The sequence below is a fragment of the Lissotriton helveticus genome, chromosome 1_1 (genome assembly GCF_964261635.1).
Source record: "Lissotriton helveticus chromosome 1_1, aLisHel1.1, whole genome shotgun sequence".
NCBI classification, from domain to species: domain Eukaryota; kingdom Metazoa; phylum Chordata; class Amphibia; order Caudata; family Salamandridae; genus Lissotriton; species Lissotriton helveticus.
Genome location: NC_136057.1, coordinates 1401965006 through 1401989385, shown reverse-complemented (window position 1 = coordinate 1401989385; position 24380 = coordinate 1401965006). Strand labels below are relative to the sequence as shown.

The following is a 24380-nucleotide window of genomic DNA, read 5'->3' as shown; positions in this document are numbered from 1 at the left end:
GCGGAAGTGTCACGTCTGTGGCTACATATGATGCTTGTCGCATCATGTATAATTATGAACAAGCTCTATTTCTGTTTCACCTGACTGTTTTGAATTTTGTTTTGTTTTCTTTATGATTTGTGTGTTTAAATTGTCACCCTGTCACCATGTCACACATTTTTATGTATTGCTTTGGATACATGACTGTATCCTACTGGATATTGCAACTGTCTTTTGACAGAAATCTCATTTATTTGAATTACATTTTCTATTCGGCTGGGTAGACCATATAGAATCAACGGTGTTCTATATTTACTTTCTGCATTTTTTGCTTTAACAAGGACCACTGTTCCATACAATTAACTGATACCCTAGGTCCTTGGCTACCTTTAGGGTTCCCTTGTCTTTAAATAAATGTAACTCTTTGCTATCATATCAGAGTTACCACCCGAAAGCTCTCCGTGAGAACTTGCCATTTGGGCAATTTCTCAGGATAAGGCACAATTGATCAACAATTGAAAAGTATAACGAACATGCAGAAGCTTTGGCTAATGACCTTAGGGTGAAGAACTATCCAGCACCCATAATACGCAGGTCACGCAAAAGAGCAGCCAACAATAACAGGGAAGCACTGTTAGAGATCCTACCAGCATAGGAAAACAATGCAAGCCATACCTCTGTCAACACGTTCTCGAGCTACTCCAATCAAATCAAGAAAAGCATTACTAATCATTGGAGAATACTCAATACATGGAACAACAAACTTCCAGTTCCAATGTCTGCTTATAAAAGAAGCACGAACATTAGAGACAAATTGGTCCATACCTGCCCGAAAGAAAGCAAGACTAAAGAAGGGCAAACATCATTGTGGAATCTACCGCCCGTGATCGGCCACTTACCCTGTGGAATGGGCGCGGTGCCCACAAACAGAGAAGACTACACAAATTGATACAGGAACAGAGAGACCATGGAGACTCATGAAACATATAAATGTAACAGCGAGAGATTGATCTATCTGATTTGGTGCCCATGCAAGCTTCGATATGTCGGGCTGACATCAAGAAAAGTAAAAACAAGGATCTCAGAACATAAGAGCACTATTCGGTGCAACAAGAGATCAACCAAGCTTACGAATCACTTCCCGGACAAACATCACGCAGAAACGGACTTGTGCTGGGTTGTCTTGTTTTAAACCACTACGCGAGCGGTAATTGTACAGACGCCACGTTTTGCAGTCCGGGAAAGACGGCCGTGTGTAACCAATAGCCACGTGCATAATACTACCCGGCTGCGTGAAAAAGACCCCCTTTTTTGAAACATATCGTTTTTATTATTGTACCAATACAGAACAGGCATTCGCTTGGAGGCAACAAAAAATATATACGCCCCATGAGAATTGTGCAAGGAATTCGAGGATAATATGACAACTGAACCCGATTTGATATTGAAGCTTTCTCTTATATATGGAGGATTGTGGTAGTCTGCGAACATTAGAAGGCTTCCACTACAGGAATACTACGAATTCCGTAGATTTCTCCTTGCAACATAACTGCATTGGTGTGATACAATTCTGTGGAGAAAACATATAGAGACTGTCCTGAAGAAGGAAGCCATTATCAACTTAAGCTTCCGAAACGCGTCGACGCACTCGCACCAAGTCATATTCGGTGTTGTCAACAAACAACCTGGTTTAAAGGAATACTATTCCCCCATTGTTGTCAAACGAGGGCCCGAAATGACATAACTAAGACAGATAGCAGTGTCTTTTTTGAAAAACTTTCTCCATACCCACATTAGGTGGCTTTTATTTGTGCATTTCATGTTTTTAACTCACTATACATAGGAATTCATATGTTTTTTATTTAAAATAAATTGTATATTTTTATAAATAGACTGTTTTTGTTCCTTTCTGGTGAGTGTTTTCCCAGCCAACAAAATGCAAGATGAATGAATGTTGTGGATTGAGTTGATCGCTTTGAGTCCTGGTTTAGGAGCAGGAAACAATACCTCCCATAGGGAAAACTTTTTGCTTTACTTTACAGTATATTGGTGCTCTATTTCCCTACGGGTTATCACGAGCCCCTCTCTTTTATTTATACCAACAAGAGATCAACCAAGCTTACGAATCACTTCCTGGACAAACATCACGCAGAAACGGACTTGCGCTGGGTTGTTTTGGTGCAACCCTGGATTCCATCACACATAACAGATGTCTCGAAATTTCTTCTGAGACGAGAACAACAGTGGGTGTTTAAACTTAAAACTGACGTCAGTGGTCTGAACGATGAGATACCCTGGCTATCCCTATAGGGAAACCTATCAGTTTTAACATTGGGATCTTTGAAAACGACAGTGCATATTACAGGGTAACCCAAAAAAGACAAGTAAACAACGCAACCGGGGCCCTCTGGTACACCTCCATCCTCTCCCCGTTTTTTGATTATATGCTAAGTAACCTCTTCTTTGGAAACACACACATCCTCTCCTCGTTTAGAGGAATACATTGAGTAACCTTGTATGGGTTGAGAGGATATTGGGGAGACACTCACAGATAGATGTCTGCAGTATGTTAGTGAAGTTGATAGGCAACATTGATTATGCACGACATTGAAGTGCTGTAATTTTAATACAGTCACTGCCTGCTAATTGTAACACTTTCATGATCAGGTATATACCATTGAAAATGCAGCAGTGAGACAGTTTCTAGTGAATTTTGCAGTCCGTTTTCCATGCAAACAATCTCCCTGTTGGGAAGATTTGAAGCAGCGCATGTCAGGTTCATGCCTTGTTTTTGAAACTGTGGTATGGGACATCAGCTTTCGGTGAGCTAGGTCTCCGATGGTATATACTAGTATGTGCAGTGTCATTTTTGGAGTTCTTCGCGCTGAGAAATACCCTCGTTTTTTCACCCTGGCGGTCATCTTTGAGACCTCTTCCATATGCACGTTTAACTGTATTCTAAAAGATGCATTGTGAAGGTTGATGTCACGCTCAGTGACTAATATGCAGGAGATAATGTATAGGAATTACAATGCAATTCCAGTTTCGCTGTATATCCTCAAAGCGCAATGATAGAGAATTAGTATTCTCCCTGCGCATGCGCAGTCGGCTCTAGGTAGCGCGGTCAAGGGAACACTATGCCCGAGTCACGAGCATGCGCATAACACATCGTGCTTAATAAGATGTGTGAAAAGATGCAAAAAATTAGAAGCAGTACGAAGGCTAATTTCATGTTAAATATCTTGCATGTATGATGGTGAATAACACTTTTAACAACTCAATGAATATGGAACTTGCGTTTCGCTGCAAATCCCTAATGCGCATGGGTAGAGAATTAGTATTCTCCCCGCGCATGCACAGTTGGTTCTCTGTGATGCTATACCCCTGTTATGAGCATGCGCACAGCACTTTGCGCGATCAGGCAGTGCAACAGCCACCTCGGGGCCCTTCTGGAAGACAGATTGTTTGAGTGAAGAGACACTATATAAGACGAGCCTTCCTGACCGGTCGGTACCTCCCACGGGCAGCCAGATAACGCCACGAGGTACCGACGGACAGGTAAGGCAGCCCCTGAACCATCTGTTGACATGCGAACATCTTTCTCAATATGAGAACTTGCATTTGCCCCAGGAGTTTTGACTGTTAGTATGTAATTGCCCTTAAATACCCGTTTCTTTAAATGCCGTTAGGTGACTAAGGTTTTTAGTTTAATCTATTATCTTTAGTTCTCAGCCTTGTACATCATGCTGAGTAGAGGTTTGATTACAAAAAGGGGGTGGTGATGGACAGAGTATCTGAGTTAATCAGAACACTCCTACCCATGTTGTTAAATATGAGTAGAGGTTTGAGGCACCAGCATTAGGTGTCTTAGTTTAATCTAATGATGACATACCTCAGCATTCTATACCTAGCTGAGTATAGTTCTGTAGGCACTATTATTAGATGTCTGAGTACAGCTAAATTATGCAAACTATTTAACATGGCACAAGTAAGTGGTACTAGAAGTAGATAACGTTTAAGCCTAAAGAGAGCGGAATCCCCATAGTATTAATTCCTGCCTCCATTGGGGTGGTCACAGCGTTCTGATTTTTTAACAAACTGGAGCAGTTCTAGTAATGTCAACCTAATTAATGTGTTAGGTGTGACGTAAAGTTTTATCTCCTACAGAGCGTGGCCTCTTTCCTGGAGCTGCCTACCAGGTCGAGGTGAGGCATTATATCCTACTATTGAGAGTAAGTGAGATAATATCAACTGTTGATATTTATGGCTATAGACAATATAATGCTAAGGACTATGTCAACAGCAGAGCACGTTAAATGATTTTGTGTGTTCTTTGTTGTTCTTTCTCTCTTTTATATTTTTAGACATTCCAAGTATTACCTGTCATCACATCGCAGGAATACTGGTGTTGCATCTTTTTATTTTTAACACTTTATCGTCAGATTGGCAGCAGCAACAGTAATATTCTATTTTGGTCCTGACGAAAGCCACTGATACAGATTCCTGATCATAAGGCTGAAACATGTCGACTCCATTTTGAAGAGTAGTTGTAAATCCATACTACTCTCTGCACTGCTTTTTAATCCTGCCAGAGAGAACACGCCAATAAAACTAGTTTTGTGCATCGACCTAGGCAGTTTTAACATCCACTTATATTTCACATTTTCCTAACACATCTTTCCTTTTGCGCTGAACCCTCACTACTCCATAAGCCTCACGTATGGGATTTTAGCACCCTAACTGCAAGATTGTACATCTATGAAAACATCTCTGAGCTCCTTCCTCACAGTGAGGAAGTTGTAGCTCCCAGTAGGACTAGGTTTTCCTACTGGTAAGGAGGTACCTATAGGATGAAGCATGTCACCCTTGGGTAAGTGAGGGTTCTAGTCCTAAACTGATAATTCCCCTAGTTTTTGTTTAGTTTTCACTACATTTATGAGAAAGTTCGGACATTGATCACACATCTTTGCCAAGATACGGCTTTGTGCATATTCTAGACCCGAGGTGATAGTGCGTTACCAAGTTGAGGGTCATTCCACCAGGGAGGAATTCTGCAAAGCACAGAAAGAGAACCCTAATCTATAGGGCTTGAGGCAGCAAGCTGAGACCCAGGCACCAGGTGATACCTCTGAAGCTCAACCTTATCTATTGAGAGAACAACCTCAATTACAGTGAGCCTACGATTCCTGATCCTGGGCAAACCCTTGTGCTGAGGATTCCTCAATGTGACGGGACCTTCCTACTGGGGTTGGCTCATGACATCCCCCTGGCAGGACATCTGGGGCAATACATGACCTTCAGAAGGCTTGTTGCCCACTTCTATTGGCCTCAGATGAAGATGGCCTCCGATACATTCTGTAGGTCCTGTCACACCTAACAGCCCAGTGGGAATTCAATGAAAAAACTTAATGGCTCTCTTAAACCCATTACCTGTCATTTGCACTCCCTTCGAGAGGGTAGGCATCCACATTGTTGGTTCCTTGGATCCCAACACAGCTTTAGGCAACAGGATCATTCTAGTCTTGGTGGACCACGGCAACCGCTTACCCAAAGACCATCCCTCTGAGATTGGGCACTCCTGCGGTGGTCAGGGCACTGATAGGGATTTTGACCCATGTAGGGTTTCCCAAAGTGTAGTTTCTGACAGAGGCACTAACTTAATGTCAGCATCAATGAAGTCCATGTGGGATGAGTGTGGAGTGACTTACAAGTTCCTCACTCTCTGTCACCCCCAAACAAACAGGCTTGTGGGGAAATTCAACAAGACCCCTTGAAGGCATGGTTATGGGCCTACCTACCATGCATACTCTTTGCCTACAGGGATGTGCCACCGAAGAGGGTTGGGTTTTTCCTCGTCAAATTTCTCTATGGCCACCCTGTAAGGAGACCTCTCAGCCTTGTCAGACAGGGGTGGGAGCAAGCTACATGCTGGCACTTAACAACAAGATGCATTGGTTCTGGAGACAGTCTAAAAGCAATCCTGAGCCCAGTCAAGAAGTCATGAAACTCTGATATGACCAGAAGGCCACTCTGCTAGAGATTCAGCCTGGCCAGAATGTGTGGGTTATGATGCCTTTGGAGCCCAGAGCTCTCCAGGACTGCTGAACAGTCCCATCTGAGGTGAAGGAGCAAAAGGGGCAGTCTTCCTACTTGGTGGATCTCAAAACCTCTAGAAACCCCTTAAGGGTGCTCCACATAAACCACCTCAAATCCCACTTTGAGAGGTCTGAATTCAACATGCTCCTGGAGACAGATGAAGGGGTGGAAGAGGAGAGCGAGTCTCTCCCCGACCTCCTGTCTGCCCAAGAACATGATGGGTCAGTAGAGGGTGTCAACCTCTCACCTACTCTGACCCAAGAACAGGAAGTGACAGTTGCTGGTTGCTGAAGGAGTTCTCCTCTCCTTTCTACCTCACCCAAGGCATACTCATTTTTGTACCCATGACATAGATACTAGAGACGTCTGCCTGATAAAAATAAAATGTACATGCTGTCAGATAAGGTAAGTACCAGTATCAAGGAGGTTGTCTCCAAAATGCTGGTGTTAGGGGTGCTTGAGCCCTCCAGAAGTCCCTGGTGCTGGTTTCGAAGGCTTGCCCACTGGGCCCCACTCCAGAACTTAGGATCAGTGTAGACAACAGGAGTCTTAATTCTGTCACAAAAACAGACACACTCCCCTTCCCCCGGGTTGATCAGCTCCTAGGCAGGCTGGGTACTGCCAAGTTCCACAGTACCTTTGATCTGACATCAGAGTACTGGTTGATTGCTCTGGCTTGGGGGGGAGAAGGAGATGTCTGCATTCTAAACCCCAGAGGGCCACTTCCAATTTAGAATAATGCCCTTTGGCTTAAAGAATGCCCCGCCACCTTTCAGAGGATGGTCAACAGGGTCCTAGGTGGGAAGGCATACCTGGACGACATAGCTGTCTTCAGCTCCCTTTTGGGAGGTACATTGCTTCAGGCCCTGCAGGCAAGCCTGACTATCAAGGCCAGTAAGTTCCAATAGGGCAGGGTTCCGCAGTACATCCGAGCGACTAGGTGTGCCGGGGCAAGGCGCAGCTTCTCTAGGCCAAGATTGAGACTATCCTGGCCTGGCAACCTCCTAAAACACAGACTGAGGTGAGGGCATTCCTAGGCTTCATAGGATACTATAGGAGGTTTGTTAAGAGATATGGCATAATTGTTCCCACCTTAATAGAGCTGACTTTAAAGAATCAGTCCAGAAAAGTGATCAGGACAGAGGCCTGTCAGAAAGCCTTTGACACTCTCAAGGAGGCCATGTGTACAGCACCTGTCCTATAGGTTCCTGATTTCTCTAAGGAGTTTATTGTGCAGATAGACACATCAGTAAAGAGAAAAACTGATGGATGGAATGCTGAACAATATCAAACAGTCATTCCCAGTCAGAGATCTGGGCCTGAATCGATAGTTTTTTTGCTCACCATGTCATTCTAGTTTGGACCAGCCATATGCAAATTAATCTTGACCCTGCTCCCCCCGGGGACAGACCAGCCCGACTGCCAGGCCAGGTCCTCCCTGGACCAGAAACAAGCATCCGAGAATGGATTTCGAGGTATCACCCCTCATCAGCCAGGATAGCTTGAATCCACTGGCATGGTGAGCACGGGACAAATGTCTGGTCATACCCGTCCCACTCCTGGCAAATGCAAAAAGAAAAATTGATGGAAGAAATGTTGAACGATGTCAAACACTCACCCCCAGTCAGAGATCTGGTCCTAAATCCATAGTTTTTTTGCTCACCACGCCATTCAAGTTTGGACCCAGCCATATGCAAATCAGTTTTGACCTTGCTCTCCTCAGGAACAGTCCGCCCAGAATTGGAAACAAGCATGCTAGGACTTGTTCCGGGGTATCACCTTCATCAGCCAGGATAGCTTGAATCCAGTGGCATGGTGAGCACGAGACCCACGTCTGGGCATACCCATCTCACTAGGGGTGACAAATTCAAAAAGAACAATTGATGGACGGAATGCTGAACAATGTCAAGCACTCTCTGGTCCAGGGAGGATCTGGTCTGTCAGTTCGGGCTTGACTGTTCCCTTGAGGAGCAGGGTCTAGACTGATTTGCATATGGCTGGGTCCAAACTGTAATGATTTGGTGAGCACAAAAACTATGGATTTAGGCCCAGATCTCTCTACTGGGGATGAGTGTTTGACATTGTTCAGCATTCTTTCCATCACTTGTTCTTTTTGCATTTATCGCTCTAAGTAGGATAGGCATGCCCAGACGTGGGTCCTGTGCTTGCCATGCTACTGAAGTCAATCTATCCTGGCTGATATGGGGTGATACCACAAAACCGGTCCTAGGATGCTTGTTTTGGGTCCACGGAGGACCTGGCCTGGTAGTTTAGACTGGACTGTTCCCATGGGGAGCAGGGTCAAGACTGATTTGCATATGGTTGTGTCCAAACTGGATTGGCGTGGTGAGCAAAAAACGATGGATTTAGGCCCAGATCTCAGTATTGGGTGTGAGTTTTTGACATTGTTTAGCATTCTGTCCATCACTTGTTCTTTTTGAGACAGTTACTTCAGAGCATGGCATGGGACTGCCTTAGCACAGATCAATGAGGAGGGTCTAGACCAACCAGTATCCTTCATTTGCAGGAGGTTACTTCCCTGGGAACAGAGGTGTAGTGCAATTGAAAGGGAGGCCTTTGCTGTGGTCTGAGCACTAAAGAAGCTGAGACCATACCTGTTTGGGACTCACGTCTCAGTTCAAGACAGACCACATGCCCCGCAAGATGGTTAATGCAAAGGAGGGCTGAAAATCCCAAACTGTTGAGGTGGTCCATATCCCTGCAGGTAATAGGCTTTACGATAGAACAACGTCCTGAGTCCTGTGTCAGAACCAGGTCTATCAAGGTTCTCACACCTTAGTGATAAGAACTCCCAAGTGGTTGGGTATTTCTCCCCACTTCCAGCTGGGGAGGAACACATGTTAGTCCTATTAGCTTTAGGGTGGTCTTCCCCCAAACGTTTAGGCTTCCTCCTCCCAATTTTGCTGAATTTGTTTTCATTGGCCTTAGGACTCTGCATGCTGTACGACTCCTAACCAGTGCTAAAGTGCATGTGCTCACTCATCAAAACATGGCAACATTGGCTTATACTCAATTGTCATATTTAATATATTTATAAGCTCCTAATAAAGTGGTACTACAGGTACCCAGGTCCTGCAAATTAAATGCCGCTAGTGGGTCTGCAGCACTGATTGTGCTGCCACACACTTATGTATCCCTTTAAACATCGCTGGCCTGCCATTGCAGACGGTGTGTGCAGTTTTAAACTGCAATTTAGACCGGGCAAAATGAACCTTTTGACAGGCCCAAACCTTCCTTTTCAATACATATAAGTCACTCCTAAGGTAGGCCCTGGACAGCCCATTCCTTGTTGTTCTTTGAATGTAACCTATAATATTTCATATCTTTGGTTCCCCTAACATTTCTGTGGGAAATTGTCGGCTACTTGTGCCATAGGTACCAGGGATTAAATAGAGCTTCTCATTGAGCTGTAATGTGACCTGACCTGATTGTGTTTGTAATAAATTAGTAAGGATTCCTCCCTCCCAAATTAATGACCCAATTTCTAACGGTCGGGTCTAATCTTTCCTTACTCGAGCAGTGTCTGACCTTAAGGCCAAGTCAGCAGTACTCCTCACTCTACTTTCACAGTGTGTGACCTGACCAATGAGGTAAAGTGTACACCGTATATGACTGTTGTATTGTCTGACATGAATGCAGGGTCAATTGAACTCCTTGCCCTAGTATAGCTGACTCTGACAGGTTCTCAGTGTCAAGTATTCTCCTTCTTGTGCTAGAGGAGAGTGTGCCTTAACTGTAGGGTCAAGTGTACTATATATCCTACTGTAGCAGTATTTGTCACGAACTGAGGGACAGGTCTACTCTACCCAACTCTTGCTGAACGTGATCTGCCCACAGGGTTAGGAGTACTCATGGATGGAACAATGAGGCGATCAACTGCATGAATCACCTCTCAATTTCTGATGGGTGGAAGGCTGACGAACAGTCAGGCTGAGGAATCATGCTGTGTGAATATCTGAGGCTTACAGCTGCTCAGCTTGAACAATCTCCATTTGAACTACTGAAGATTGAAACTCAAACAGGCAGCAAGTTTCACAAATCGCCTTCAGAATCTCTGAAAACTTGAATTCAAACAGACTTGAATCCTGATTACTGATTGTCTGACTCTCGAGGCGCGCTCACGAACAGACTCTTTGCCCCTGAGAATACCTTTGCTGCTGCCCACGGACCTGGTTGCTGCTGGGGAAATACTTGCTGCCCTGCGGGAGAACCGGACTGCCAGGGGCCCTCCTCGTCATCCGCGGACCGCGCGCTGCCCAACCACAACATCCAGTGGGCAGCGCGGTCTAGCCAGAGGTGCTCGGCCGTTGCCCCGCCCCCCTTGGACCTTTAAAAACACCGAGGGCCAACGCGACGCGGGACGCGCTCATGAACAGACTCTTTGCCCCTGAGAATACCTTTGCTGCTGCCCACGGACCTGGTTGCTGCTGGGGAAATACTTGCTGTTCTGCGGGAGAACCGGACTGCCAGGGGCCCTCCTTGTCATCCGCGTACCGCGCGCTGCCCAACAACAACATCCAGTGGGCAGCCCGGTCTCGCGAGAGGTGCTCGGCAGTAGCCCCGCCCCACTTGGACCTTTAAAAACACCGAGGGCCAACGTGACGCGGGACGCGCTCACGAACAGACTCATTGCCCCTGAGAATACCTTTGCTGCTGCCCACGGACCTGGTTGCTGCTGGGGAAATCCTTGCTGCTCTGCGGGAGAACCGGACTTCCAGGGGCCCACCTCGTCATTCGCAGACCGCGCGCTGCCCAACCACAACATCCAGTGGGCAGCGCGGTCTTGTGAGAGGTGCTCGGCAGTACCTTGGACCTTTAAAAACACCGAGGGCCAACGCGACACGGGAGGCGCGCGGGCAAAGCCCGGGTTAAGGGCAGGCCCGTCCTTGCCCGTCTGTGCCCGGATGAGGCTGGGCATGGGCCTATTCTCTTGGACACATTGTAAGGTATCTGTATACATAGCGGTTATTGTGCCTCCTGTCATTGATTAACGATTATAACCACTTCCATCGATTTACTTAATTGCATTGCTGTATTAATTGATCTATATAGCATAATGGGAAAAAGGAAACTACCAAGCCCAAAACGCACATATGTCGTTAAGTCAGGGGTGGATTCTCAACAGACTCTACTGAACTATTTGACAGGGCGGTAGGAGTTTTAGACAAACAGATACTTTCTGTGGAGGAATCTATAGAAGCAGGAACCTCTAGGGGGAGCTCGGGGGACGCACCCCTGGACGAGTCTCTTCAACCAGGCCAGGGAATTTCAAAAATAGCCCAGTCTAATGGATGCGTCCACCTGAGCACTGAGGAGATTGTATCTATCGACAATGATTACCCCACCCAACCACCCCTAAAGAGACAAAAGAATCCTGGGACGATAGTTAACCAAACCACTAAAAATAACCCAGCGAGGATCCAGTTAGTGAGTAAGACCCAAAAACTAGTTAAACAAACTCCACAGGGGAAGAAACGGGGGGCCAAAATAAAGGTCAAACTAAGCCCAAGTTAACATCAAATGATAATGTGGCATTGGCAATGCACAACGACATGAAGAACTTGATAACATTAGTGGAGCGACTAGACCTATATATGAGAGTCAGGATAGACCAACTATCATCAAGACTCACTATAGTGGAGGACTTTATTTTAAATAAAAGTACCAAAGGAGAGGTGGTAGATGGTCGCATGTTATCTAACTACCCAGAGAACCTGGGCGCGAATCTACAGCCTGGGTGTGATAAACCCTGTCCTCCAGGGCCCCATAATGGCAAAGAAAGGAATGAGACTAGCAAAGAGATTACTTTTGTTGAACATATTCCCCCTGAGAACACGATAACTAGGCAAGTCACTGATCCCTCGGCCATCCGACATAGCAGGCAAGAAAAGGAGTCGTTCTTGCACCTCCGATCCTGCCCCATCTACTAGATCTTGCGACAAATTAGGAGGACAGGCTTCGACCAAAGTTTTACACTATGGCGCACAGGTGAATCTGTCTAGTCATTTAGATCTTCCTCCTGCAGCTACTCCATATATTGTGGTTCTGGCCAACGTACCAGAAGTAGGGACCATAGAGGAAGAAACGTGGGTTTCTCTGAGAAATAGATCTCTTCATTGGCTGGGCAGGAAGGTTGGCTTGACAAATCAACTCTTCCATGACTTTAAGATGGCAAGAAGAGTACAGTGGGTGGGTGGATCGGAAAAAAGTTTAACTGGGGATTGCATCGTTCTTACCTTCGCTTCCCCCTCATTGGTAAAAAAGATATTAGCGGGTGGAGAGAACCATTTTCTAGACCCAATAGGAATAAATATTCTACCCTTGGGTTTTTTCTATCCCCTTCTGTGTCAACCAATAAAGCCCTCGAACCTGGTTTCCACACATTCAATGTCCCAAGGCGATTCTACCTCCCAATCAGCAACAGATTTAACACCCTTTCAGGCCTGGAAGATAACGACTGACTGACTTACAGCCATTTAACTACCATAGATCAAGGACAAATAGCTCCTGGTATAGAGCAACAAGGCCCGGGTCAATCAACTACTTTGGTCCCCTTAATATTTTCAGGTCTTCCTGCCAACTTACGAAATAAAACTGAAAAAGCCGTTTTGGGTGGCGGCCAAAGAGAGGTGCTCCCTATAACAGTAGCAGTTGGTGACATTGTGTTAGACCCCCCACCCCTTACTCCCACAAACACTTCCAGTAATCTGGATTCTTTGAAACTTAACATCATTTTCTGGAATGTGGCAGGCCTTCGAACTAAATTAACTAACGACGCCTGGTTAGATCTAGCTAGGAATTACTCCGTCCTATGCCTTCAGGAGACATGGCCAACCATAGAACTACATCTTGAGGGCTATAAAACTTATTGTTCGTACGCGGTTCCATCAACTTCAGGTAGGCCACGTGGTGGGCTAACTATTTTTATTTCAAATACTGTTCTAATTGAACAAATAGCTATTTTAAAGTCAGTACCTAATTTCCAAATTCTGATTTTGAAAATAAATAAGTCCAATAACTACTTTCTGGCCAATTCTTATAATAATCTACCGCTACCGGACCTGCTAACAGCCATGAATGACATCCTGTTTACGCTCCAAGACCAAAAGAGTAAATACCCCAAAGAGACTTTCAAACTTAGGGGCCGATTATGATGGAGGATTTTCCGCATCCTCCGGGCCGGCGGAAGCCACCGCCGGCCCGGAGGATGCGGATAATCCTCTGTGGAGCCTCAAAAGACCCACCGCCATATTAGGATGGCGGTGGGTCTTGAAATCTGTCCGCAACTTTTCCGCCGCGGTCGCCTTCCGACCGCGGCGGAAAAGCTTTAGCATGGCCGGCGGTGTCTATCAGACACCGCCAGCCATATTAGGATGGCTTAAGATGTATGCTTTTCCGCTGCGGCTTTTCCGCCGTGGAAAAGCATATGGACCGTCACTTCGGGGGCCCGTTGCGGGCCCCCTGGGTGAAGGGGGGGTGGGGGGTGCACATGGGGGGTACCTATGGTACCCCCCTGCATTTGCGTGCACAAAGCGGCAGGCACCGCGCGGTGCCTGCCGCTTTGTGCATGCAAATGCACAACTTTCATTTTTAACATTGCGGCGGGTGCTGCTTCACGCAGCACCCGCCGCATTGTTAAAAATACAGGATGTGACCGCCAGGGTGGCGGTCACATCCTAATTTGCACGGAGGGACCACCGCTGCCCCTGCGGACGGTCCCTCCTACTCTATGGTGGCGGACGGACTCGGGTCCGTCCGCCATCATAATCTGCCCCTAATTTGGGGGGGAGACTTTAATTTATCCCTGTGCCCTAATACTACCAACAAAAATTGCGGAATAGTTGATGAGCATAATAACGCAGTGACATATTTTTCTCATCCACCTAGTAGCATGCGTTTGAATGAAATCATGGTAGCTCTCGAGCTGGGTTTTGCAAACGAGCAAATAGCTAAACCAACTCCTTTTTCTGCAACTTTTAATGGAAGGGGCTTACAGAGCGTAATTGATTACATTCTGGTAACTGGTAGTTTACCGTTGTGCATTCGTGACTTTGCAATGGTAAAGAACGCCACAAGTGATCACTACCCAATAACAGTAACAATAGACATCCCAACCAAACAAATTATTCAGGACTCATTAAGTACCCTGGGCCACCAGATGCTAAGTTTGAACAGATCAAACGGCTACGCACTAAAATGGCTGAATATTAACCCAGCTGAGACATCTGCAAAAATAGTGAGGAAAGCGCTACCAGCGATTGAGAAGTGTTTAAACCCTGATACATCAGCCAATGTGATACTCAATAGCTATGTTACCATCACCAAGGTAGTCCAAGAAGTACTATTTCGGAAAGTAAAGGGGAATGGACAACCAAAGAGAGGCTGGTTTAACAAGGCTTGCACTAAAGCATATTCTTCATTGAAATTCGCACTGCATAAATGACCAAAGGATAGGGTTGAAATTACTAACCTTAGAAACATCTACAAAAAAACTTTAAAAGCGCGCAAAGTGGAATTAAAAAATGATTTGTGGGATCAACTTCATAAAAGCTGTGTCACGAAGGATGGTACCAACTTTTGGAAGGTTGTAAAAACCCCCTTTCTTCAGGGCGAAACTGAACAACCAACGATTGAGGTAGCGGTTGACGCTACTGCATGGGTTAAACACTATTCGGAGATCTTTGGTTATAACTCCAGCAAACCCACTAATCTACCTGATTCTGTTGGGAATATATCTGTTTTCCCCATTTTTCTTATGTTTACCCTACATGAGGTAGAGGAAGCCCTGTTACTCAGTAAAGGTGGGAAAGCACCAGGTCCGGACGGGGTCCCCGTGGATGTTTTTAAACATAACTTAGATCTATGGACTCCTATCTTGACCAGGGTGCTGGAAGCAGCCTGCTCAAAAGGTTTAATCGACTCATGGTCGGCTTCGATACTCGTGCCGATCTTTTAAAAAGGTGACTGCCACAACCCTGCATGTTACCGTCCGATCTCTCTCCTAGACTCCCTTGGCAAGGTGGCAGGACGAATTCTTCTTGGTAGACTCCAGTCCTGGGCAGCAACTAACAACATAGTTGCCGATATACAGGATGGTTTCAGAGAGGGTTTGGGTACCGTGGAGCAAGCACTCAATTTGTCTCTTTTAATGGGGAAATATGTCGGAGCTAAGGGAGGGCAAATATATATGACTTATGTCGATCTCTCAGCCGCTTTCGACTGTGTAAGCCATCCCAAATTATGGACAATTCTTGTAGATTTGGGTATTGACCAGCCACTGATCAACTTCCTCAGAGAACTCTACTCTGGCGGAACGGCCAGAGTAAGATATGGGCTCAAAGGCGAACTCACGGCATCATTCGGGGTGGAGAGGGGGGTTAGACAAGGGTGTGTCTTGGCCCCCTTCCTTTTCACCCTTTATACAAATGGGTTGGAGGGGGCGATGTTGAGGGGTAGCCAGGACATGCCGTGTATTGGATCTTGTCCGATACCGGCTCTTCTCTACGCCGATGACGCCGTGATACTAGCCAGAACCCCAGTTGAGTTGCAACGTAACGTAGGGAGGTACAGAAACTTTATGAATGGGCTGGACCTTACAATTAACATTAAAAAAACATTCACTATGTATGCAGGGACGGGGCTTAAGAAAAAAAAGGATATTTTTATCGATGACACAAAATTGGAACGAACACCCACATATCCATACTTTGGGATCCTAATTGACAATAAATCTTCATGGAAGCAAGCGATAGAGGCAAGGAAACTAATGTTTCTCAGGGCAACGACAGCCTTGATAGCTTTTGCACAAAGGTGGGTAAAAAGTCTGCTCCCGAAATGTTAAAAATATACCAAGCTAAATGTGTAACTGTTGCTTGTTACGGAGCGGGGGTTTGGGGTCATAAGAAGGTGGAATCACTACAGAAAATTGAAAATTCCTTCTTGAGGTATTTGCTAGCACTACCGCAAAGTTCTGCATCTTACTCCTGCCATCTAGAACTGGGTCTGGCATATATCTCCGATATTATAAAAATGCAACCGATACTTTTATGGTACCGGGTGTGGACCTCCCCCAAAAACGATCTAACATGAAACCTCCTTAATGACTGCCTTTTGTTGCAAATTAGGCACAGAATTAGTTGGCTAACATATGTAAAAAGTTTCTTTTATGATCTGGGTCTAGAGAAATATTATCTCTCTCCCCTGTCTATCGTCGAAGTTCCCAAATCCTCACTAAAGAAGCTTTGTATGCTACACCTTGAGGAGTTAAGACTAACCGCGGAGAGTGGAAAAAGTTCAGTTCAGCACTCCCTGAATATTCAGGTCACCCTCTCTATTCAGCCTTATCTAACATTTGAGATGAGTAACTATGATAAATTGTTGTTGACTCGACTCAGGTTTAACATCTTCCATCGATTAGTCTCATTTCCACACATTAATGATTGGCCTAGGAACCTCCCAGCCTGCCCATGTGATGATGTCTCTCCCCAGTCTGCGATACACATTGTGTTATTTTGTAGATTTTATATTGACCCCAGAAAGACCTGGATTATTCCAATTTTAAGAATGATGGGCCTGCGCACCTGTCGCCCAGCTTTTTTAGCCCTTCAATTCGCTAACGATGTGCTTTATACTAAGAGTGTTGCCCGTTTTTTAAAACTGTGTGTAAGGCACAGAGCAAACCTCGGCTAATTGTATTCAAAGTACTTACCCCTTGATAATACAATTGATGAAATTAGAATTGGAACCAGGGTTTTCTCTGTGTAAACATTGATGAACTGTGATTTTTTTAAAATTGTTTTTATATTTTTCTCAAAAATCAAACTCTTACTATTGTACATACTTTAATCTCACATTGTTACTGTTTTTATGAACTTTTATGGTTTTCTATGAATTTGGAAATCGAATAAAGTATTTTGATTTGACTCTCGAGGCTATAAGACTGACCAGTAGTCGACTGAAGATCTCCTCAGGAATATCTGAAGAATGAAATGATAACACACACAGAGCCTGAACAATTATTAGAACACTGGAATGTTGAGAGCTCCATTGAAGACAATGGTATCGCTTTAGGCTTATAATGGCTGGTATAAGCACAGAGCATCAACATTACAATGTTTTCCTTTCACAGCTTTTGCTGCGAACAAAAGCCTCATGGAGTCCGAGGGGATTACAACCCCCTCTGGCTCTTGAAGCCTTTGTTTTACTAATCAGAACATTCTTCCCTCTAGGGGCAATGTTCTAATAGCCTTAACGGCCTCTGTAGTGGGCTATACCAGCCAATAAAGGCCTGCTCCCTTTAACGCTAGAGTGAGTCTATAATATAGCCTTACAGTCTGCCATAGTGGGCTATTCCGGCTATTAGAACATTGAAATGTGGAGCACTCCATTGCAGACAATGGAGTTCTCCTGCTTCTATGAGCTGGTAAAGGCCCACAGAGCAACAGTCCAATGTTGTTTAAACAAAGGCCTTTCGGAGCCCGAGGGGATTTCCATCCCATCAGGCTCCAAGAGGCCTTTGTTTAATTTGTTAGAACATTCTGCCCTCAAGTGGCAGAATGTTCTAATAGCCTTATAGCCCTTCCTAGCTGGGCCATACCGGATATTAAAGTCCCGCTATGGCGGACTAAAAGGCTATATTAGAATTTTGGAATGTTCACAGCTCCATTTAAGACAATGGAGTAGCTCCGGGCTTATAATGTGGAATGTTCTAATAGCCTTATAGCCCTTCTGCTTCTGAGAAGCTGACAGGTACTCAGTTTAAAGAATCTCATTTAGTAGGTCTGAAAGTCAGTGGCGGCCAGCACGGATCTGGGGTGGTAGGGCAGTGGGGTGAGGAGGTATAATTGTAAAAAAAAAGAAAAAATAACTTACCTCCTCACCACTCTGTCTCACGTCATCTCTCCTCCACCGAACAGGAAGCAGCTGGGCTCCCCTGACCCAATCACAACACTACATTGCAGCATTATGAATGGCTCCCCAAACCAATCACAACGCTACAATGCAGCACTGTGATTGGTCTGAGCAGCGTGGTTCATGTCTCCAATGGGGACTGGGTGCCGGGGCATGTTCTCTGTGCAGGCTGTAATGCAGCCTGCATGGAAACATGCTAAAGTGCGCATGACTGTTTGGCTGGCTCGAGAGGGCCGGTCAAAGCATCATGCGCACTTTAGTGTTCTCACCACTCCTCCCCTGCTCTGCAGCAGAGTAGCCTGCCTTCATGCCGCAGCAGGGAAGAATAAAATGGTAATAACATTTTATTATTATCATTTTATTTTTCCTTTCTATTACTGCTGCACAACAGCAGTGAGGCGACGGTCCTCTGCCTTAGCGGAGGAGCCGCCACTGCAAATAGGCAGGCTGACACTGACAGCTGATAAGCGTACAATATTTCCCTGTGAATCGTTGAAGGAGGGAAGGCTGATGGGCACTCAGTTTAACTCTCGGTAGGAATCTCTGAAGGATGGAAAGCAGACAGGTGGGTAAGTTACATGATCATAGAATCTCTGAAGGATGGAAGACTGACTTGTCTGAAGTTTGACAAATACATTTTTTTCTTTACTCTCTAAAGCTGACCCAAGGCTATTTGTAAGTTTTTTGTTTAACTACTGCCATTGCCTGTGTCCTTTCACCATCATTTTTCTATGATTCGTTTTTGTGTGTGTGTTGTATCATAGATGTTTGTTTTAATTTTTTTAAATCGCCTTGTGCATTTGGACTTTATACTGAAAGTGAAGAATTTTAACAGTTCGCTGTAGGTGCACATTTACGCTGCTACTAATAATGTAAATATCTCCGGGAAGGAGTACAATTCAACATACAAAGCCAAGGGCTGCCTTCCTTCTGTAATGCTGAGTCTAACTTTGGGTCTAGGCAGACAGGCTTCCTCTGTGAGAAGGGAAGTGTCTGATGACGTCACCAGGGATGATACTAATTTCTTTTTTAGGAAGCGAGAGTCGGGACACAAAGGCTAACTAGGGAAGGGATGGAATTGATCCTTTATTTAGGGACAATGTTAATCGCCGAAAAGGAAACTTGTTCAAGGATTAAAAGGGGACGTGCCAGTAAATGTATGTTCAATTCTTGACTCTCTCTGCCTTTGAAGGATTCAGCTCAGATGGCAGAACAGTCAGAGCGGTGTGTGTACAAGTCCATCCTACCACACTGGCAGTAGCGATTCTTTCAGATTTCATCCACGTTTACTTCCTTTATTCTCTGGTGCTGCTTCCTGCCCAGCATGACATAGGGTGTATTATAAGCCCCGACATCAAGTGTGGCGCCTCCTGCAGACAAAGGAAATGCCTACACCCAGACAGGACTGTTGTCTCTCACTTGGCAACTGACCTTAGCATCATATTCACTGACAACCAGAGAGGACTTGCCTATTGGCCCTGTTAACACAGACGACCTGTCGGCTTCAACAGGATCTCTCTTAGGCGCAAGACATGTTGCACAATGGAAGTCTCGGCGTGCCTTGCTATGATGACCCTTTTTCAATCCAATGCTGTGAGGGCATCAAGGAGTGCTTCTTTAGTGCCACCCGAGCGAGTTGCGGCATCATTGCAGCTGAGGGCTAGAGATGGGGCCTCTGGGCTTCACTTGGTTTGCTGTTGTCAGTCATGGGCTGTGTTTCTCTAGCTCATGTCTTAGAGAGCTGAGCTTTGTGGGTTCCAACAGGAACGCAACGTTTGATTCACGTGTTAAATATGGGGTCGCTCTATCCTAGACATTTTCATTGTCACTTGTTTACTTTACTGACACTTGGTCTTCATTTTCCTTTACCTCCCCCCCGCCCCCACCCCCCAAATACTTTGGCGGCAAGGCTCTCTCTAAAGAAATGACAAAAAATCCTCGGTGACAATCAAAAGTCGTCATAAATGTTGCAGGGCTATTGAAATAGCCTCTTTCCTGCCAGTATAAACGAGCCTGTCCTGCTTTTGTAGCCTCGAGGTAAGGGCAAAGTGTTGCCCCTTGGAAATATTTTTGCCCAATGCAGTTAGTTCCTGTCACCGTTGCACCCCAATGACCCCCACCCTCAAAGTATTTCCATTGGCATCATGTCCGTTGCTGGTCGCCAGCTCATGTGTTGCACCATTGCTCGCTGGTCTTCCCCTGTCTGCCTCACTGTCCGACAGAGGAGAGGGGCACCCTGTCACCACCAGCACAATATTGCCCTCCGCTTTGGTTTGTCCATAATCAGGGTCTTCCATTTGCGCCCCCAAAGGGACTGCGTCATCGTGCCCATTCCTAAGTGGATCAGGCACTGGTCCTGAGCCTCTTACCACCTGACGCGTGGGCTCTGCCAGCTCCTCCAGGGCCTGGTCGTTCAGGAGGTTGACCAAGAAGTCAATGTATTTCATGGCAAGCCGCAGGATTTCATTTTTGCTCAGCTTCTTGTCTGGTGGGTGAGTGGGGATGAGTTTCCGCAAGTCTGCGAAGGCGCCATTGACGTTCTGCTGTCGCCAGCGTTCTCTGCTGTTCGTGAACACCCGGCGGGCCACCTTCTGAGGTTGTCGCACTGGAATACAGGGAGGAAACACAATAGGACAACATGAGTTAGGCAATAGGAAAACGTGTGCAGACACAGTTGTGATTGGGAAACTTGCTCAATGATAGTTACACACACCAATAACTGTAAACGTAAGTGGGCATCAGAATAAATTTATACCATACAGTAGGAGCTGGCACCTGATAAAACAGTCTTTACACTAGTGTTTAGATGACGAAAAAATTGGAAATTTCAGGTAAAGTTGTAAAATTTCTCATGGTGAGTGCATTTTGTTCATGTGACCTTGCCCTTATTAATTCATGACTCATTACACATTATCATAACAATCTTTCTTTATGTTCAGATTCTAACATTTTAATGAAATATTTTTATGATCCCAAAAATTAATTTCATTTACACTAGTCAGCTTTTAGAAATAAAAGAAGAACGAAATTGAAAAGTTTGAATAAGACGAACACTGGTCTATAGTCAAAATTGCACACCAAGAACTAGAACATTAGTAAGTCAACGCAATTGCACTGAAAGGTCTCTAGAGATGGAGAGCTTGGGCTAGGAGGGATTTTTAGCTATCAATCTGTTCCACTTAATGAAGGACAGAATATTTTGACAGACTCTGAACTCTAGTAATCTCTGCATCCCTTCTGTGACCAACCGAGAAGGCCAAAATAGTGCCAATGATAATCGAAGAGAAGCTAGGATGAATGTTTAGAACCAATAAGATCAGTACAATGGAGCAGATCCTATGTGTTGGTCGTAGAAGAGAGATAGTTGGGGCTTGGGCCAACATGCAAGACCAATGTAGTGTTGAGAGATCTTATGCATTGCCCTGCTTTTAACATGATTCCTACTGCCAAGAAGTCACTTGGGATCCATGGTTCAAATCAACTCCCTGAGTGTGGCTGCAGACGACATTGGAGTGCATAGTCTCTGGGTCTTTAACAGAGGTTGAACCACAGAGGATCAAATGGAGTCTCCAAACGCAATTGTTCCAATGTAGATCTCTGTCAGTTTTATCAGCGGTGACAACGTGGTTGGTGATGTTAAGCTCATAATCTTACAGAAAGTGGCAGTACAGGGCACCGTTAGGACATGCACTGAAAATAAATCTCTGATAGGGTAACGTGATCTGACAAAGACACCCTACTGTGGACTTATGTCTTTCCTCTACCCGCTGTTCTTCTTTCTGATGTATACATATACTGGCAGATTCCATACCTCATGAATCTCCACAGGAGCCAGACCGGATCATGAAAAGTATATATTGCTTTTCTGCAATCGCAGATGGCGCCATAGATCCAGCTCGGCTCCAGCACCACCCTGGATGTGAGGTCACAGAGATTTATGCCCGACCACCCGTACTCCAACACCAGTGCCTTTTTTTCTGCATCCTTCAACCAGATATGGAATTTCACTTAAAACATTTTTTGATGGATACTTCTACCTGTAGATGACTCACCTTTTCTATATCGCACGAGTCAGACAGGATTCAGAAACCTTTAATACTTCTCCACGCCGGGCTGGGCATTGGCTTCATCTCAGCATTGGAAATGACGTTGGAAGTGACTAGAACCATAAAGCCCCCCACTGGTGCCCTGACGTCAGTCCCCTTTATTACATGCCATTGGCACAGTTCTACATCCTGCTCTCCCCAAACTTTAACCTTAGCTTTTCTGACGATTTGATGATTTCCCATCAAATATTCAGTGAAGTGTAGTGCTGCTGCCCCCAAGAAATCAGGCTTCAAACCCTGAAGGGATAGTGAAGTACACAACTCAAGGTTCTGTGAGTCATGCAGTAGCATGCACCACAAAGCCAGCAAATAAAGGCAGGCCATAGTTTTTGTGATCCGGTCCCGGATGATCGAAGGCTAAGGAGGAAGTCTCGCCCAAGGACAAAGTCACTGGAGTCGATATTGCAGTCCTTCCACACAGACACAAAAAGATGTGACCACACTACTCTGAGCAGCGCACACCTTTCAAAGGTAAGGCACCAAGATGATACTCTATGCCTCAGGGCTCCTAGTCGGAGCCAGAAGTGGCCCCTGTGCCCCAAGCGGTAGTGGCACCTGCGGTTCCTCCAGGCCCAATGCTGTCTTAGGAGAGAGGGGCCCTCTCCAAAACAAGGGAACCTGGGAACCCCCCCCCGCCTTCCCCTGGTCACCCTGGGGGATGCGGGTCCCTCCACTACGCCCCAGGTCAGTTCATCCTTCCTAAGTGAGCATAGTGGTGCAAGTATCCTGTTTCTCTAAGTTATCTCCTGGAGCTTTCCCTACTTCTCCTTTGGACAAGTACACATCTTTCTGAGCACGGAGTATGGCCCTGAAGTCCTTTAATGCCACCTGTATAATGGTTTGTTACTATCATGCCCTGTGGGACATGGCCCAAATGGTTATTCCAAATCTCCCAGAACACTTGCTGGAACATTTTACAAAACTTGTGTGGGATGGTCAGGCCATGGCCAGACAGGTGGGCCAATCAGGCTTTGAATTGGCTGAAACTGTAGCATATGCAATGGGAGTCTCACTGGATTTAAGGAGTCATGTTTGGCACTCAGGTTTCTCCAACAAAGTACAAGCAACCCTGTCGGACCTCCTGTTTCATTGCTCTTCGCTTTTCGGATAAAAGGCAGATTCTGCCCTTGAGATATTTAAGGACAGCAGTGTCCCTACTACGTCTCCAGGACTCCAAACCTACCAGCAAGATTATAGACAGATTTGTAAACTTCAGGTGTTCGATAGAGATTTCTCCTTTGTGTGGCAAACAGCAAAGCCAGCACCAGCAGCAAGTGAGCTCCTTGTTTACGAAGTACTGGAGTTATAGCACTGTTAAAGGCTGAGTCTTACCTTTGCCTCCCTCCCTCTCTTTTTCCTCCCTGGCCACTGCAGGGCAGCAGCCCTAGTTCCCTTTTGTTGGAACACATGGTACCTGTTGGAGGGCTGGTGTCCTTTTTTTCCACAAGCCTGGAAGGCCATAACTTCATATCAATGCATCTTGCAGATCATGCAAAGACGGTATGCTCTGACCTTCCAACAGACTCCTCCATCCATTCCCCCCTCATCTTCGCTCCCTTCTGCAGACTGACTATGCATTCTTCAGTGGAGGCAGAGAACTTACTCCAGAAAGGGGTAGTGGAATTGGTGCCAGAGAAGGAATGGGGACAGTGGTTCTTCTCCTTGTACTTACTGGTCCTGAAGAAGGATGGCAGTTTTCATTCGATTCTAGAACAAAGGGTCTTGAACTGGCTCCTGCACAGGGAAAAGTTCAAGATGCTGTCTCTGGCTCAGGTATTGCTATCGCTGGCAGCGGAACATTGAATGGTGTCTGTAGATCTGCAAGATGCTTATTTTCACATACCGATTCTATGTTTGCACAGGAAGTACCTATGCCTCAGAGAGGGATCCATACATTACCAGTTTGTGGTCTGACCATTTGGCTCAACTTCTGTTTTACAAGTCTTCCCGAAGGTGATGGCTGGAGTCACCGCACATCTCAAAAGATCAGGAATCCTAATGTTTCTGTACTTGAGGCTGTCTCCAGAGATGGTATTGCACTAACTGCAACTGACAGCATCATTGCTGTACTACCTGGACTTTTCCATCATAATGGCCAAGTTTCACTTGGAGTCCTCCCAGCACATTCTGTTCCTAGGGGCTGTACTGGACACTACATCGAGTCGAGCCTTTTTCCCTCCTTAGACAATAAAGGATATTTAAGCTATGATTCTGATGTTTTAGAATGGAACACACGTTTCAGTTCAATTGGTCTTATCACCTGCTAAA

General features: G+C 45.6%; 2 protein-coding genes across 33 annotated transcripts in view; one reads left to right on the top strand and one right to left on the bottom strand.

Moving 5' to 3' along the window:
• The window catches only part of NFIX (nuclear factor I X), a 5476577-nt gene that overhangs the window by 5239460 nt on the left and 212737 nt on the right, over window positions 1-24380 (top strand). The window lies entirely within an intron of this gene.
• The window catches only part of LYL1 (LYL1 basic helix-loop-helix family member), a 266752-nt gene continuing 261451 nt past the window's right edge, over window positions 19080-24380 (bottom strand). The window contains exon 4 of the mRNA XM_078684638.1: window positions 19080-20611. Coding sequence (XP_078540764.1) covers window positions 20100-20611 — 512 coding nt within the window. The 3' untranslated portion in view covers window positions 19080-20099. The remainder of the gene's footprint in view (window positions 20612-24380) is intronic.